Here is a 15,739-nt window from a genome sequence, read left to right as displayed (position 1 = left end):
TCTCTCTCTCTCTGTGTGTGTGTGTGTGTGTGTGTGTGTGTGTGTGTGTGTGTGTCTGTCTGGTGAGCACACACATCTGGTGAGCATACACACTCTCTGGCATTTTTTAAAAAAAAATGTGTAACTTCTTCCTCTTCCCTTTCCTTTTCTTACATAAACTTGCTTGTGATAAAACTGAAGTGATGCTATGAGTTAGAAAACCAAAATTCTAGACCTGATCCTAATAATCATTAGAATATGTCACTTTAGGACTGTCGTTTGATCTCTCTGGATTTCAGTTACCTAGTTTGTAAAATTAGGGGTTAGTGAAATCTACCTAAAACAGTTCCGTGTTCTGTGATTGGGGGTTACAGTGGTCCCAGTGATCCCTTTTCAAGTGGAGAATTTTCAAGTCTCTTGACTTTTTTCTCCTGTTAAAATTTCCTGCCATTAGCTTCCTCTCTTACATCCTTTCTATCTAGACTATTTCCTATGAATCTTTCATCTAAAATGCTTCCTATTTTCTTTCAAAACCACTTATACTTCTCTCCTTCATTCACTCCAACAATTAGATACTGATCTGATTTTCCTACACAGATTATCCATCCAGTTCAGACTCCTTCTATTTTTCTTTTTCTCTGATGATAGTTAGCTAATCGCTTTTGTATTAATGATATCTACATTTTAATCTTATAGTTCCTTTTCATTCCTTACATTTTTATTTATTCTTTTAGTCCAACAAAGCAAACTTTTTTCTAGAAGATGCTAGAAGGTCTATTGGGTAAGCCTGTCCCCTCCCCTAGTTCACCCTGGCTTAGGCATCTACCTTCTTATCCCCTACCTGCCACCACAGACAGTCCTGGAAAACCAACCTGGGAAGATGAGGTATTCAGAATGAGAAACCCACATCCTGAGGTTTCTTTTTTACTTTTAGAGAGATTTTTGCTATAGGGCACATGCGCTCACCAGAGAGACAGAGATAGAAAGCGAGAAATCACCCCTTCCAAAGGGAATGGCCACACCACAATCCCTTCTCCTCCATTCTCCTCTTGGGATCTTGGGCATGCACACACATGCACTTGGCATGAGTTTTATACCACCAGGTCTGGGACATGAACCATGGTTGACTATGTGGGAATCCAGCAGTGTAACCATTATGCCATCTGTTGGTCCCTGTCCTGAGATTTCTAACATATCCAGCCTCTCTCTGCTACTTTCATTTCATTCTTTATATTCCACATTAGCAAGAAAACCTTAAAAATCACAAACATAAACTACGTAATTTCAAGTTCATTACATTTAATTTATATATAAAGAGAATCCTGGTGTATAAATACACGTAACAAATATTAAATGGAGTGTGATATTTCATTGTGTCTATCTCTATATATGTTCTTAATGGAATTTCTTACTCTTCTACTTGGCATTACTTACTCTCCTATTTGGCATTCAAATTTCTTGGAAAAACAACACAACAGGAAGTTCTTACCAACTCCATGATTTTATCAGTACACAGTCTCTTCTAAGTCCCTGTCTCCTTTCTTATCCTTGGTAACATGTCTGTGAGGAAACTGTGCTGAATATTACAGTGAAACCAAGGGTCTTGGCAATACAGCTGAACCTGAGAGTCCTTTATCTCTCTGAGTGTCCCAGTGCTTGGGTTTAGAGAAAGTCCTTTGTATTAGCCTCTCCTACACTTCAAGTCAAAGTAGCCTGTTCTACTGGTTCTCCTAATTTAAAACATTATCACATTTGTTACAAGTCCACTCTGGTCTTGTCATATCCATATGAAAACTGGGGTGGTCTGTGTATGTGTTATGTATGGAATGGGGGCCAGGGTAGAAGGGAGAGGAGAGGGAAGGAACTTAAAAAAAATGTCTTATTACTTCTACTGCTACAGAGTGAAGAATTGCATTTGTGTTTCTTAATCTGTTTACTTCGTTCACCATTATTGTTTCTGTTTGCATTTCTCAGGTAATTCTTTCCTCCTCCACCCTTTTGCTATTCCTCCTTAATTTGTCCCTGTCCTGAGAACAGTATGAACTCAGTCTGCTTTACTCTGTTCTTCGACTGACTGATTTAACCCTCTCAACAGGACAATCATTTATCTCTCCTTGGTGTATGTACTTGGCCACGTGATCAAGTCTTTGGGTGCCTTACCAATCATTGGAGAACAAGTGGTACACACGTGAGTAAAGTCATGAACTCAGCTGAATCACTTTTGTTTCATTAGACAGGTAAATATCTTAGGCATTCATTACAGATTTTATCTTAGGCATTCATTACAGATTTTTTGTTCATTTGTTTTCTTACCCAAGATGTCCTTTTATTTTCCAGGCTACACCTTTATTACCAAATTGGTTTCAGGAAAAAAAATAAATAACTGGTTGTACACTTTCCTACGTTAGCTTAGCTTGTTTGTCTTTATTAAGCATTCAGAGGACTTGTGAAAAGTTAGTATCTTCTTCATAAAAACTTCTCACATGTTTGAAAACAAAACCTTCACACTCTCCATAGTTTCATCTAGTCATCCATTTATACTTTACCAGGTTTATAAAAAAATGCAGTATTTCCTTATGATACATCTCAGAAGTCATATTCAAAGCTTAGGCTATTCTATTTATGTGTAGTTCCGTATATTCCAGTTGCTTCATCTTTCTTTACTTAAGCAATTGGTGTCTGTGGTCCCAGAGTCATTTGATAGATTCTGATGTCTGTTGGTTCAGTCAGAAAAGAGGACTACAGTTATTCAGGAAGCAGGTCATATGTATTCATGTTATAATGTGCCTATTTCTGTGTTTATCCAAGGAACTAGGTTTTGTTCGAAATTTAATCAATATGAGATAGCTCTTATTGCTGACCCATCAAAATTACACACTGGGAACCAGCAGTTAGTGTAATGGCTATGTCACTGGACTCCCACGTAGTCAACCGTGGTTCGCGTCCTGGACCTGGTGGCTTAAAAAACTCATGCTGGGCGCATGTGCATGCGTGCCCAAGATCCTGAGAGGATAATGGAGGAGAAGGGATTGTGGTGTGACCATCCCCCCTGGGGGATGATTTCTCGCTTTCTGTCTCTATGTCTCTGTCTGGCGAGCACACGCGCCCTATAGCAAAAAAAACTCTCAAAATAAAAAAATAAAAATTACTAACACTGGGGATCAGCAGATGGCCTAATGGTTATGTTGCTGGACTCCCACATAGCGATTGTGATTCGAATCCTAGACCTGGTGGCTTAAAATTCATGCTGGGCATGTGTGCGTATGTGTCCAAAATCACAAGGAGAATGGAGGAGAAGGGATTGTGGTGTGGTCATCCCTCCCAGGAGGTGATTTTTTTGCTTTCTGTCACTCTGGTGAGCGCACATGCCCTATTTCAAAAATCTCTCAAAAAAATGACTGCTACTGTGCCTATTAATTATTACACTTTTAACATTTTATTTTATGGTTAGTGAGGGTATATGGAATCAGGGTCTATAAAGTCTTTCTATTAAAGTGTCCCTTTGACTAAAAGAAGATTGAGAACCGGTACATTAGCTTTAGAGTCCCTAAAGTAACTACTTTTATCTGGATTCACAAGGAGTAAATGGGTATACCAAGGACAAAATCATTCCAATATATGAATACTATTCAGCAAACCACTCAGAGTCATAAAGATGATAAGTGCCCACAAGTGTCTCCTAGGAGTGATAGCAAATGGGAAGTGTCTACAGGGCAGAAATGTGAAGAGGGTCTTCACCCCTATATACCTTTCTTCCCCCCCTCTGCAACTCTACAGTCTGTTTGTATAGTTGTGTTTGATGTCAACACGGTTAGCATCCTCATCTCTCTATTTCAGAATCCTTTCATTGGTCGGCCTGAGTCTAATAGCTTTGGGGACAGGAGGCATCAAACCCTGCGTGGCAGCTTTTGGTGGAGACCAATTTGAAGAAAAACATGTAAGAGTCCTGTTGTTTCTGTAATTTCAAGGATGTGGAGCCAACCCTAAAAAGAGTTCCTGGCTGATAGCATTTCCCAAGATCAAAGTAATCCATGGGTCAGATCCTATCTGAGAAGCTGTCTGTGTTCAATGCTGCATACTAGTCAGTAAGAGAAAAATTGAACAACAGCCAAAAGAAAATTACCAAGGTGGTAGATGAATGAAAAGACACGCCAGCAGGTGACATGGTGGTTGAGGCGCTGGACTTGCACATGACCGACCATGGTTCATGTCCCAGACCTGGTGACTTGAAACTCATGGTGGGTGCATGTGCATGTGTGCCAAAAATCCCAAAAGGAGAATGGAGGAGAGGGATGTGGCATGGCCACCCCCCCCACCCCCCACCCGGAATGGAGGAGAAGGGATTGTGGCATGGCCATCTCCCCAGGGGGTGATTTCTCACTTTTTGTCTCTCTGTCTCTCTGTTTCTCCAGTGAGTACACCTGCCCTATAGCAAAAGCCTCAAACCAAAAAAAAAAAAAAAAAAAGAAAAGAAAAGACAAGTCTTAGGACCAGCAGTTGGCATAATGGCTGTGTCGCTGGACTCCCATGTAGTTGACCGCGGTTTGAGCCCCAGACCCGGCTCTCTCTCCTCACTCCACCCTCCACCTCTCTTGTCAGTTTCTGTCCTCCTCTTTCCTTCTCAACCTTCTCTCTGCCAGTGTCTGCTATCTCTTATGCCTCTGTTCTCTCTGTGTGTACTGTTCTGTCAACCTTTGAGCAAATAAAATTCCATGCACTTTTTAAAACTCATTTATTTATTTATTTATTTATTTATTTTTCTCACTATATTGCTCAGGCTGGCCTTGAACTCATGATCTTCCTGCCTCAGCCTCCTGAGTAGCTGGGATTACAGGCATATACCATGATGACTGACTCAATGTATAAGTTGTTATGCAAATTAAATAAATGGAATAAGGTTTAAATGGGACTAATAAGAGGAAGCAAAACACACAGTAAATAGAAAATGAGGAAGGAGTGGTTGTGCTAATGTGTCAAGAAAAATCTGGGGTGCTGGAATGAAGCACAGCGGTACAAAAGGAACAAAGTGTCAGCAATTTTACTTGAAAGTTGTTTCATTTGGACAAAACCATGTCCAAGTTTCCATCAGCCACTTCTATTTTTTATTATTATTTGAGAGATTTTTGGTATAGAGTGTGTGTGCTCACCAGAGAGACAGAAAGCCAGAAATCATCCCAAGGGGATGGCCACTCTGCAATCCCTTCTCCTCTGTTCTCCTCTTGGGATTTTGGGCATGCATGCACATGTGCCCAGCATGGTTTTTAAACCACTGGATCTAGGACTCGAATCATGGTCAACCTCGTGGGAGTCCAGCAACATAACCATTACACTATCTGCTGGTCCCCTGTCAGCCACTTTTAAACCCACTGGTTTTCTTTTATGTTTTCTGGTAGATCTTTCTTAGGCACGAGGTAAAGTGTCCTCCTTGATCAATGGATTACTACCCTGTGTTCTGATCCTATTGCTACTACATATTCCACAAAAATCTATTGTCTACCTCAACTAGTCATTTACTAAATTAATATAGTCAATAAACATTTATTGAGTCTCTAATATATGACAGGTACCGTGTCAGGTACCTGGGCTTACGAAAATCAGTTACAATGTTTGCCCTAAAAGAATTTCCAATGTGGGACCAGCAGTTGGCTTAATGGCTGTGTGGCTGGGCTTCCACGTAGCAGACTGCCGTTCTAGTCCCAGACCCGGTGACTTCAATTCATGCTGGGCGCGTGTGCGTGCGTGCCCAAGATCCTGAGAGGAGAATGGAGGAAAAAGGATTGTGGCATGGCCATCTCCCCTGGGGGGTGATTTCTTGCTTTCTGTCTTTCTCTGTCTTTCTGGAGAGTGCACACTCCCTATAGCAAAAACCTCTCAAAAAAAAAAAAAAGATTTTCCAACCTACCAAAAAAAGACATTTAATGCAAAAAATTAATATTAAAATAGATATGCATAAGACATAGTAATGACACTGAGGACAGGATAATCATTTTACCCAGGCAAAGGAAGGAGTAAAAAAAATGTTAAAGTTACTTGTACTGGAGTTTAAAAGATGAATAGATATTTATCTGTGGTCAGCCCTCACATTTTAAAATATCTAATAAGATCTTCAGATTCCTTGGAGGCAGTATCTGGATCCATCTTTCTATATGTTCCTCAAGTTCTAAATCTGAACAGGGTTAGGGATAGAGCTAGGAGGCACATTGCACTAATGATTTATCCTGTTTATTTCAGGCAGAGGAACGGACGAGATACTTCTCGGTGTTCTACCTCTCCATCAACGCAGGGAGCTTGATTTCTACATTTGTCACACCCATGCTGAGAGGTTAGAATCTTTTCTGAGAAGCCCTATATAAGGCTTTAGCTTGTCCAGTCCAAAAACTATTCAAGGTTCCTACTGTCCCTCTTCTCCCTTTATAAGAGATTGAAAATCGGTAACAATCTCTTTCAGTCTTGATTCATCAGGCACAAAAAGATTATGAATTAATGATGAATGAGGATGACCATGTCTCTGACCTCACGAACCTGAGCTTATAGAATGAAGCATCAAAAATTCAAGATTCGGGGGAACCAGCAGTTAGCGTAATGGCTATGTCGCTGGACTCCCACGTAGTCGACCGCGGTTCGTGTCCCGGACCCGGTGGCTTAAAACTCACGCCGGGCGCGTGTGCGTGCGTGCCCAAGATCCCAAGAGGAGAATGGAGGAGAAGGGATTGCGGCGTGACCATCCCCCCTGGGGGGTGATTTCTCGCTTTCTGTCTCTATGTCTCTCTCTGTCTGTCTGGCGAGCGCACGCGCCCTACAGTGAAAATCTCTCAAAAAAAAAAAAAAAATTCAAGATTCGTGGTTACCCCTTTTCCCTCATATTTTTTTTAGGAGATGTGCAGTGTTTTGGAGATCACTGCTATGCATTGGCTTTTGGAGTTCCAGGATTGCTCATGTTGATAGCACTTGGTAAGTGCAGTGGGCAAGGAAAATGAATAGTTCTTGATGTCGGTCACATGCGAAGCCCGAGTAGGCACATGACATAAATTACTTCTTTTAACCCTCATACTAGCACTATTAGGTAAGCATAATTGAAGGAATTTCTCTTAACTTTGAAGAAAAATTCTGAACAAAGTCAGAAACATTTTTTGAAATGTCTAAGCTTACGAAACAAATGTTTCCTATGGGGCCCTAAAAAGATTAATATCTAAATAGGGCCAATCAGAGCCTGTGTAGCTATAATTTTGTAGGTATCTCAGGCGATTCTAAAGTGTAGATCAAGATTGAGATCTACTACTCTATGCTATAATATGTAAGAAATTAAGATAACCTTCTTTCAAACTAACTTCATCTGATACTTATTTATTTCTTAATTAGAAGACAATATCAATTCTTTGGGTCTTTTAAAACAGATTCTAGACTTAACTATTTCTGTCCTGCTCTGCAATGCTCCCAGAGAGTTTGCATTTGAGCAGAGAATAGGAGTTAAATAGGTGGAAATGAATACTATTTAGATCAAGGGGCACACTCTTTACCACGAAGACCCCAGTCCTAAGAGAGAAGAGGGGTGTGTGTGTCTTCTAGTTTGCAGCCTAGGGAGAAACTTGGACACAAGTATTTCTAATCATTGACCTGGAAACCTGTTCTCACTCTGAACTTCAGAGTGAGGCCCTCCAGAAGAAAGTCATTTGAAACACAGAGAAAAAAGCTCAACAGAGAAAAAAGAGCCCAGAGATTCAGTGTTCAGTCTGATTATTTTCCACCAAGAGGCTGAGTAATACTCAGAGCTCCCAATTTCAAGGAAATTTATTCCAGGAGAGCTGCGATAATAAATTCTCTGCGTCCTCGTCTTCTTTTTTAAAGAGATGTATGGTATAGGGCGTGTGTGCTTACTGGAGAGATAAAGAGAGAGAGAAAGTGAGAAATCACCCCCCAGAGAGAATGGCTACACCACAATCCCTTCTCTTCCATTTTCCTCTTGGGATTTTGGGCACACATGTACACATGACCATTGTGTTTTAGGCCGCCAGGTCCGGGACTCAAACCTCAGTCGGTCATGTGAGAGTTCAGTAAGGTAACCATTTAGCCATCTGCTAGTCCTAGAGTCCTTCTCTTTCAAAGCCAAATATTTTCCTCAGATAGTTTCCTGGTTTTCCACTGATTAGTACCATATCACTTTCTCTGAATCATTGCACAATGATATTACACATCACGGTAATTATAAAGATCACAGAGGTGCTGTAAGTGAAATGTTTTTATCAGTTCTGAAATGTTAAACAAGGGCTAGTTGACATTATTTGTCAGTTGCTTCAGTTTCTGGATGCTAATAAGTAACTCAATTCTCTGGCCTTGCTCTGCATTTAATTTATTCATTTTTTTATTCATTTATTTATTAAAAAAATTACTTACTGAACTTATTATATGCCAGGTATTGGGGTCCCATTGGTGAGTTAGACAGTCAGATTCTCTGAAAGAACTTATCTAGTTCAATAGGGAAAGGGAGTCAGACAAAGAAACAGAAATTTACAAGATAGGATGAGCAACATCATAGGGAAGTACAGAGAGAAATAAGGGGGTCTCTGATTTAGACCTTGAAGGATCTAGAAATTCTGCCTAAAAAAAAAAAAAATGAAATTAAGGCGAGACTTAAAGGATAAAACACAGTTAATGAAAGGGACTATAAGTGATTCAGAAAGAAGACGTGTTATCTGTAAGACAAGGAGATAAGCAACAGCATGACAGGTTGAGAAAGCAAGCTGCCAGGTCTGGGACTCAAACCATGGCCGGTCATGTGGGAATTCTGGTACTTAACCACCATGCTACCTGCTGGCCCTGGGAGTTTGGGTTTATTAGGTAGATACTAGAAAGAAATCTAATTAGACATCTAGATTGAAGAAGGAAGAGACTAGGGAATGAAAAAGTAGTTGGTGGCCACTTGAATAATCCAGGTAGAGGGGCCAGCAGGTGGGGTGATGGTTAAGGTGTTGGACTCCCGTATGGTCTACCATGGTTTGAGCCCTGGATCTGGTAGCCTGAAGCTCACGTCAGCTGTGCATGTATGCGTGAATGTCCAAAATCCTGAGAGGAGAATAGAGGAGAAGGGATTGCAGCATGGCCATCCTCCCGGGTTGTGTGTGGGGGGGTGATTTCTCACTGTTCCTCTCTCTGTCTCTGTCTCTCTTGAGCAATGCATGCACCCTATGCCCAAAACCTTAATAAATAAATAAATAAATAATCCAGGTAGAAGTCATAAAGTCCTGAACAAGAGTGGTAGTCATGATCATGTAAAAGAGGGGGAAGAAAAAGGATCAGTGAAGGTTGATAAAATGTCAGCTACAGGCGTGGAGAAAGAAGAGGCCAAAAATATTTCCATTTGCATGATTAAAGCCTCAACAGTTATCGCTCTTAACAAACTGACCATTTTATCTTCTCTTGGATCCTGTCATTTTTGTAACTCCAAAGTCAGAATCTATATGTCGGTTTCCTCTTTATGACATTTGCCAGTCCCTCCTACAGTTTAGCAGTCTTAGTAGTGACCAACTAAATGTGCTAAACAAGAAGCTAAGAACCTGTTTGTGTATCGACTGCAGTTGTGTTCGCAATGGGAAGCAAAATGTACAGAAAACCACCTCCTGAAGGAAACATAGTGGCTCAAGTTGTCAAGTGTATCTGGGTAAGTCCCTGAATTGTTTATCTTCCTTTACAATCCAAAGTAAAGCGATGCCATGCTGAGCGTGTGGGCCTTCAGACATGCGTGTTATTTTGCTCAATGGCCTGGCTCTATTTTCATGCCTTTGGGCAAGCTGAGATTAGTTGGTCTTTCTCTGTGCCTCTACTTAACCATTAAGTCAAAGTAATAATAATATAACCATTCTTGAAATGGGCAAACATTTTCTGAGGTGTAGTTATATATAGTGCCAACACAAAATAAGAATGTAGATAAAATTGTATTTTAAATGTTCTGAAATTCAATGTTTGATGGGATCAGAGAGTTGGAGTAAAGTCACGAAAAGTGCGTGTGTTTGAGGGAAAAGAGAATGAATTGGAAAAGGCAGGGGAGGGTGTCTCTCTGTCTCTTCCCTGAAGTCCTCACTCTTCCCTAGTTTGCTATTTCCAACCGTTTCAAGAACCGTTCTGGAGACATTCCAAAGCGACAGCACTGGCTGGACTGGGCAGCTGAGAAATATCCAGTAAGTTGGAACTGCAGAGATATCTATAGTTCCATGGGGTCTTTCCTAATGTTCAAAATGATTCTCTCCTGGTATGTTTGACTTCCTCTCTTGCTGTTATTGGGCACTTCGACTCTAAGCAAGAAAATCCCGTGTGGAACTTCTAGCTATTCTGTATGCCCTTTCTTCCACCTTCTTGCAGAAGCAGCTTATTAATGACGTGAAGTCGCTGACTAGGGTATTGTTCCTTTATATCCCGTTGCCCATGTTCTGGGCTCTTCTGGATCAGCAGGTAGGAATCATTCTTTTGAAAGCTATCCCTTCTTTCAGTCACATGCCTTTCGCAGGAAAAGAATTTCTCATAATAGCATCTGTCTGCCCTAGGGCTCACGATGGACTTTGCAAGCGACCAGGATGAATGGGAATTTGGTGAGTGAAAGAGATTTTTCCAGAAAATTCTATTATTTTCTTCATCATCTGTATTGAGAAAAACCTAATTTCTTTGGTTTTTGCCTGAAAACTGACTTAGGATCATTCAAGAGGTGCTTTTCACCTGAGGGGACAGAGTAGGCAAAGATAAAGAAAGCTAGTCTAGAAATAAAAACCGAAATCTTGTCTTTAGGAATAAATGAAATAAAAATATTTCTCCCTAAAATACTGAGGTATGTTGAGCTAATGAAGGTTAGAACATTCTCATTTCTCTGCTTGCCTAAAGGCAGGATAATTTTTAAAATTAATTATTTATTATTCAATTTTAGCAGAGAGAGACAGAGGAGGAGAGAGACAGGGAGAGAGAGAGAGAGAGAAAACAAGCAAGTTGCCAGGTCCAGGACTTGAATTGTAGTTGGCCATGTGGGAGTCCAGTGCATTAACCACCATGCCTCCTATAGGCCCCCAAGGCAGGATATAAATTTGCCTTTTACTAGAGACAGCTTGTTTTTCAGCACAGAGACGGTGCCAGGAGAGGCAGCAAAAGAAACTCGACTACCTTCACATGGTTTCCCCACTGCAGGGGCCTGAGAATACTTGGTCCTTTGTCCCATCACTTAACAATTTATTGTTCCTCTAAATTTATTGTTGAATATGCTTATAAACTGGGACCCTAAGTCATCATCTTCAGAAGTAACTTTGGAACTAAATAAAATCTCTCCCATGTGATGGGCACAACACACGTGAAAATAAACCTCTACTGGTTTTCTGCTTGCTAGCCTGACTTCCATTTTCAGGAAGGTGTGTCAGCTAAGAATTTATGAACACTGAGGGAAAAAAATATTCTATTTTTCTCCCGTTCAGAAATCAGGAATATGAGGGTGGGAATGGTTTAAATACACAAGGAAGTACTGAGAGGATAGCAAAGGAAGTGAGCAGACCCGAGACAGCGATTTTCTTCTCTCTAAGCCCATCCTAGGATATGGCAGGGACAGGTTTGATTGCTGCTATTACACTATTGGTCCTCCCTCTCAGGCAGGGATCACAGCAGGGACCCGTGGGAAATGGAACGTTTTATGCATCGATATGGAAAGAAGGCGAAGGCTGTAAAAAATATTTTGTCTTTTTTCTAATCTCTGTTCTTTGGCCCAGTCAGAAGGTGCCATCTCTGCCCTCAATTGCCCAACTTCTTCAATTATTGTATTCTTTTCCTTTTTTAAAAAGAATTATTTTATTTAACTTTATTTATTTACTTTCTTTAATTTGGCTAGAGAAGACAGAGAGTGGGAAAGAGAGGGAGAGAGAAAGTGAGAAAGCAAGCCACCAGGGCCAGGTCTCGAACTGCAGTCGGCCGTGTGGGAGTCCAGCACCTTAGCCACCACACCACCTGCCGACCCCAGTTATTGCATTCTTTTTCTACCTTCTCAATTCTAAAGAAGTTAGAGTGGAATGATATCAGATCATTTTAGCCCGTCTATATGGTGCCCGATTGTCGCTGATTGCCCACGGTTTTCCTCTGTGATTCTTGTGTTGATCCTCTGGAGAACAACATTGGAAACACTGGGTGCCAGTGGGACTCTTCACTCTAACCAAGATGTCTTGTCCTTCATGTTATTACCACTCACACCCACAATTGCTGAGATCAATCAAAACACACCGGTTCTATTCTCTCTCAAGTTAAGGAAGGCATAGTGCACAGAAAAGGATACACTCCTTTAAGCACATCTGCCTTTAGCAGACATAGCCAGAAGCCATTCCAAATCCTTTCCCATTCCTACATGCCCTTATAGGCAAAATAATGGTCCTGAACCAAAGACCTGACAAGTTTTCCGATATGTATTTATTTTCTGCTAATTAGCAAGATTTTGATGTAGGCTTTTCTTGTTTCCACCCAGCTTCTACATATAATTTCTTATACTATTTCAGGGATTTTTTGTGCTTCAGCCTGACCAGATGCAGGTAGGAGACTTTTCTACAGCCCTGGGGACTTCCTCATCTAGACCTCTATCTGAGTAATTAGCGTTAACACTAGAATCTGATGCTTTTCTCTGTATATGCTGAGGAGGGCCAACACAGAGGTGAAAACATTCTCTTTAAGTCATGCACTATTCCTTCACATCCCTTGTTAAGTAAGTAGATCATGCCCAACTCCAGAGAGAGTAAGTTTTGAGTTTACAGCTAAAGTAAAACATTGGATTTCTCCCCATGTCAAGGTAATAAAATGGAAATACTGTGAAAGAAAGTGTAAGGCTCTGTTCTGGGGCAGTGGAGTTGAAATCGCTGTTTGTTGGTCTCTTAGTTGTTTTTGTTTTTGTTTTGTCTTTCTCCTCACTCAACAATCCCCAGTTACTCCTTCCCTTCTTCCTTTCTTCTGGCCATGACATTTTCTCCTCTGTGCTGTGGAACTGGAGAAGATAAGTGAAAATGGGAAGGAAGAGATCCTTATATGGTTGGCAGAAAAGCGGCCTCAGAGTGAAGCTGGTCCCTTAGGCTGTTTGGAAGCTAAGGTGCTAGGCAAGGGAAATAGAATCTTGGGTATAAAGGGACCGAGAAATGTGAAGTTGTTATGTGTAGCAGTCTATCCTTTTCTCCAGAGGGTATATTCCCTAGTGCATGCCTGAAAACATGAATAGTACTGAATCATATATGTATGCATGTATGTGTGTGTGTGCGTGTGTATAATCTATATATAATTTTTTCCCATATGTACATATCTATAATAAAATTAATTTATAAATTAGGAACAGCAAGAGATTAACACCAATAATTAACAATGGAATAGAACAATTATAACAATATACTATCATGAAAGTTATGTGAATGTGGTCTCTCTCTCTCTCTCTCTAAAAATGTCTTATCAAGTTATGTGAATGTGGTCTCTCTCTCTCTCTAAAAATGTCTTATCTTGTAATACTGTGGGTAACTGTGAAACCACTCCAAAAAAGTGAAAGCACAGGTAAGGGAAGAAGGGAAGGGTTGCTGTACTAGTAAGTGTGTGCGATGTGAGAGTACGCACAAGCAAATGAGAGCATGTGCTCACACTCACGATAGGAGAACCACGGCAGCTAATCCCTTTTAACATGGCGTTACAGGTACTGAACCCCTTTCTGGTTCTTATCTTCATCCCGCTGTTTGATCTTGTCATTTACCGACTGGTTGCCAAGTGTGGAATTAACTTGTCGTAAGTGCTCTCTATGCAAATTGACTCAATTTTTGGCTTGTTTGAAAAAGATTCAATGTCAGTGCTTTTCTATTAGTGATAATATTTTGGTTTATCGTTTACCTGCTTCTATTTTCCATGTCAGACTAAATGCCTATTAATACTGAAAAAATAGGAATTAGGTTAAATTGATAAGAGTCAAAGCCAGTACTGTGGACTTAATTGTATGATGCCGAAGAGGTAGATATAGGCTTCATAAAAAAGTCATTAGTGGGGCCGGCAGATGGTTTGATAGTTAGGGCACTGGATTCCCATATGGCCAACCATAGTTTTAGTCCTGGACCTGATAGCTTACTTTCTCACTTTCCCTCTCTGTCTCACTGTGGTCAAATTGAGAAATAATAGCAATAATAAATTAAATTAAATTAAATAATTCTTTAAAAAAGAGTCACTAGTATGTAAAATTAGGCTCTTAAAACAACTTGCATAGTATATCAAAAACACTGCACACTTTAAATGCACACAATTTTTGTCAATTATATCTCAATAAATCTGGGAAAAATAAAACAAACAAACAAAAATTTGCTGCTTTGTTCTTGAATGTTGCCTCTTCAAAGAAGTCCAAAGTCCTTGATAACAGCTAATTCTTGTAAATTTTCTGTTGTTCCTATGAAGCAAATGGAAAACCTGGTAGGACTGGAGATAAAATTGTTCTGAATTACTGCCTTTCCACGACCTATTCTTTGGTTTTTTTTTTAAAGAATTATTTATTTTATTTGTTATTGTTATTATTATTATTTTAATTTGACCATAGAGAGACAGAGAGAGAGAAAGGGAAAGTGAGAAAGTAAACTGCCAGGTCCAGGACTCCAACCCTGGTTGGCCATGGGGGAGTCCAACACCTTAACCATTGTACCACCTGCCAGTCCCCAAAGTGTTACTCTTTGTAAACTTTGGCAGAGGAGAGTTTCAAGCCTCCTTTCACTCCTGATTTATAGCAATTATGTTTTGGTGATCCCTTTGCCAAGTTCAAATGGTCTTTTGTCATTTATTAATTCACTGAGCAAGTCTTAGGGAGTTCAGGACCACATGCTATGCAAATATAAACCAAGCACCAATCTTTCCTTCAAGGAGTTTACTGTGTAGTAAGGGAGCCAGAACATATATTATACAGATGAAATATGTTACTCCCTAGAAGGGGACATTGAAATACCAAGGAAGTGTAGAGAAGGAAGAGAGTCCTTCCTGCTGCTGGGGTCAGCAAGACTTCTGAAGAGGAAATGAGGCCAAGTATGTACAGCACCTGGCATGTGGTAAATACTCTATAAGTCTGGCCAGTTGTTATTTCGGTTATTAAGTTATAATTGATAGAAAACCTATCATAAGCAAAGGTAGAGGAGGGAAGATGTGGTGCATTAGTGAGAAGTGCACTTCAGAGGACCAAAGTAAAGTAAGAAGCATGTGCGAAGGGGAGTTTTAGGAAATACCTGGAAAACTAAATAGGTAAAATTGGGACCACATCAGGAAAGGCCTTTAATAGTAGGTCAAGGAGTTTGGGTTTTATCCTTTAGAGTCTAAAGTTTAGAGATAACTTTCCTTTCCTCTGCAGATCACTTAGGAAAATGGCTGTTGGTATGATCCTTGCATGTCTGGCATTTGCAGCTGCGGCAGCTGTAGAGATAAAAATAAACGTGAGTCCACTAAATCTTAAGGTCCATGAGGGCAGGACTGTGTCTATCTTATTCATTCTTCTGACTTGTTAAATCTTGATTCTCTGAGACCTAGCACAATAGTTGTTTTAAAGGAGGTGTGTAGTAAATATGTGTGATAAACAAATGTCAGTAGATACAGAGGTCGAGCAGCAATGCAAAATGAGGCCCAACCTCATTTTGAATCAGTGAGTGATTCAGAATTATTTGGAATGTCCTTTCTCTTCTTTTCTTTTTTAAGAGACATTTTTGCTATAGGGTGTGTGTGCTTGCCAGAGAGACAGAGACAGAGAGACAGAAAGTGAGAAATC

The 15,739-nt window shown here is 40.3% G+C and overlaps 1 protein-coding gene across 1 annotated transcript in view; it reads left to right on the top strand.

Annotated features, from left to right (window-relative positions):
• Positions 1 to 15,739, top strand: part of SLC15A2 (solute carrier family 15 member 2) — a 38,147-nt gene that overhangs the window by 11,324 nt on the left and 11,084 nt on the right. Inside the window, exons 4-14 of the mRNA XM_006162366.2 lie at positions 2,075 to 2,167; positions 3,817 to 3,916; positions 6,211 to 6,301; positions 6,853 to 6,930; positions 9,552 to 9,634; positions 10,065 to 10,151; positions 10,333 to 10,422; positions 10,515 to 10,559; positions 12,486 to 12,518; positions 13,652 to 13,740; positions 15,329 to 15,410. Coding sequence (XP_006162428.1) covers positions 2,075 to 2,167; positions 3,817 to 3,916; positions 6,211 to 6,301; positions 6,853 to 6,930; positions 9,552 to 9,634; positions 10,065 to 10,151; positions 10,333 to 10,422; positions 10,515 to 10,559; positions 12,486 to 12,518; positions 13,652 to 13,740; positions 15,329 to 15,410 — 871 coding nt within the window. The remainder of the gene's footprint in view (positions 1 to 2,074; positions 2,168 to 3,816; positions 3,917 to 6,210; positions 6,302 to 6,852; positions 6,931 to 9,551; positions 9,635 to 10,064; positions 10,152 to 10,332; positions 10,423 to 10,514; positions 10,560 to 12,485; positions 12,519 to 13,651; positions 13,741 to 15,328; positions 15,411 to 15,739) is intronic.

Source organism: Tupaia chinensis, unplaced genomic scaffold (genome assembly GCF_000334495.1).
Source record: "Tupaia chinensis unplaced genomic scaffold, TupChi_1.0 Scaffold139927_1, whole genome shotgun sequence".
Lineage (NCBI taxonomy): Eukaryota > Metazoa > Chordata > Mammalia > Scandentia > Tupaiidae > Tupaia > Tupaia belangeri.
This window is presented reverse-complemented; position numbering and strand designations above follow the sequence as displayed.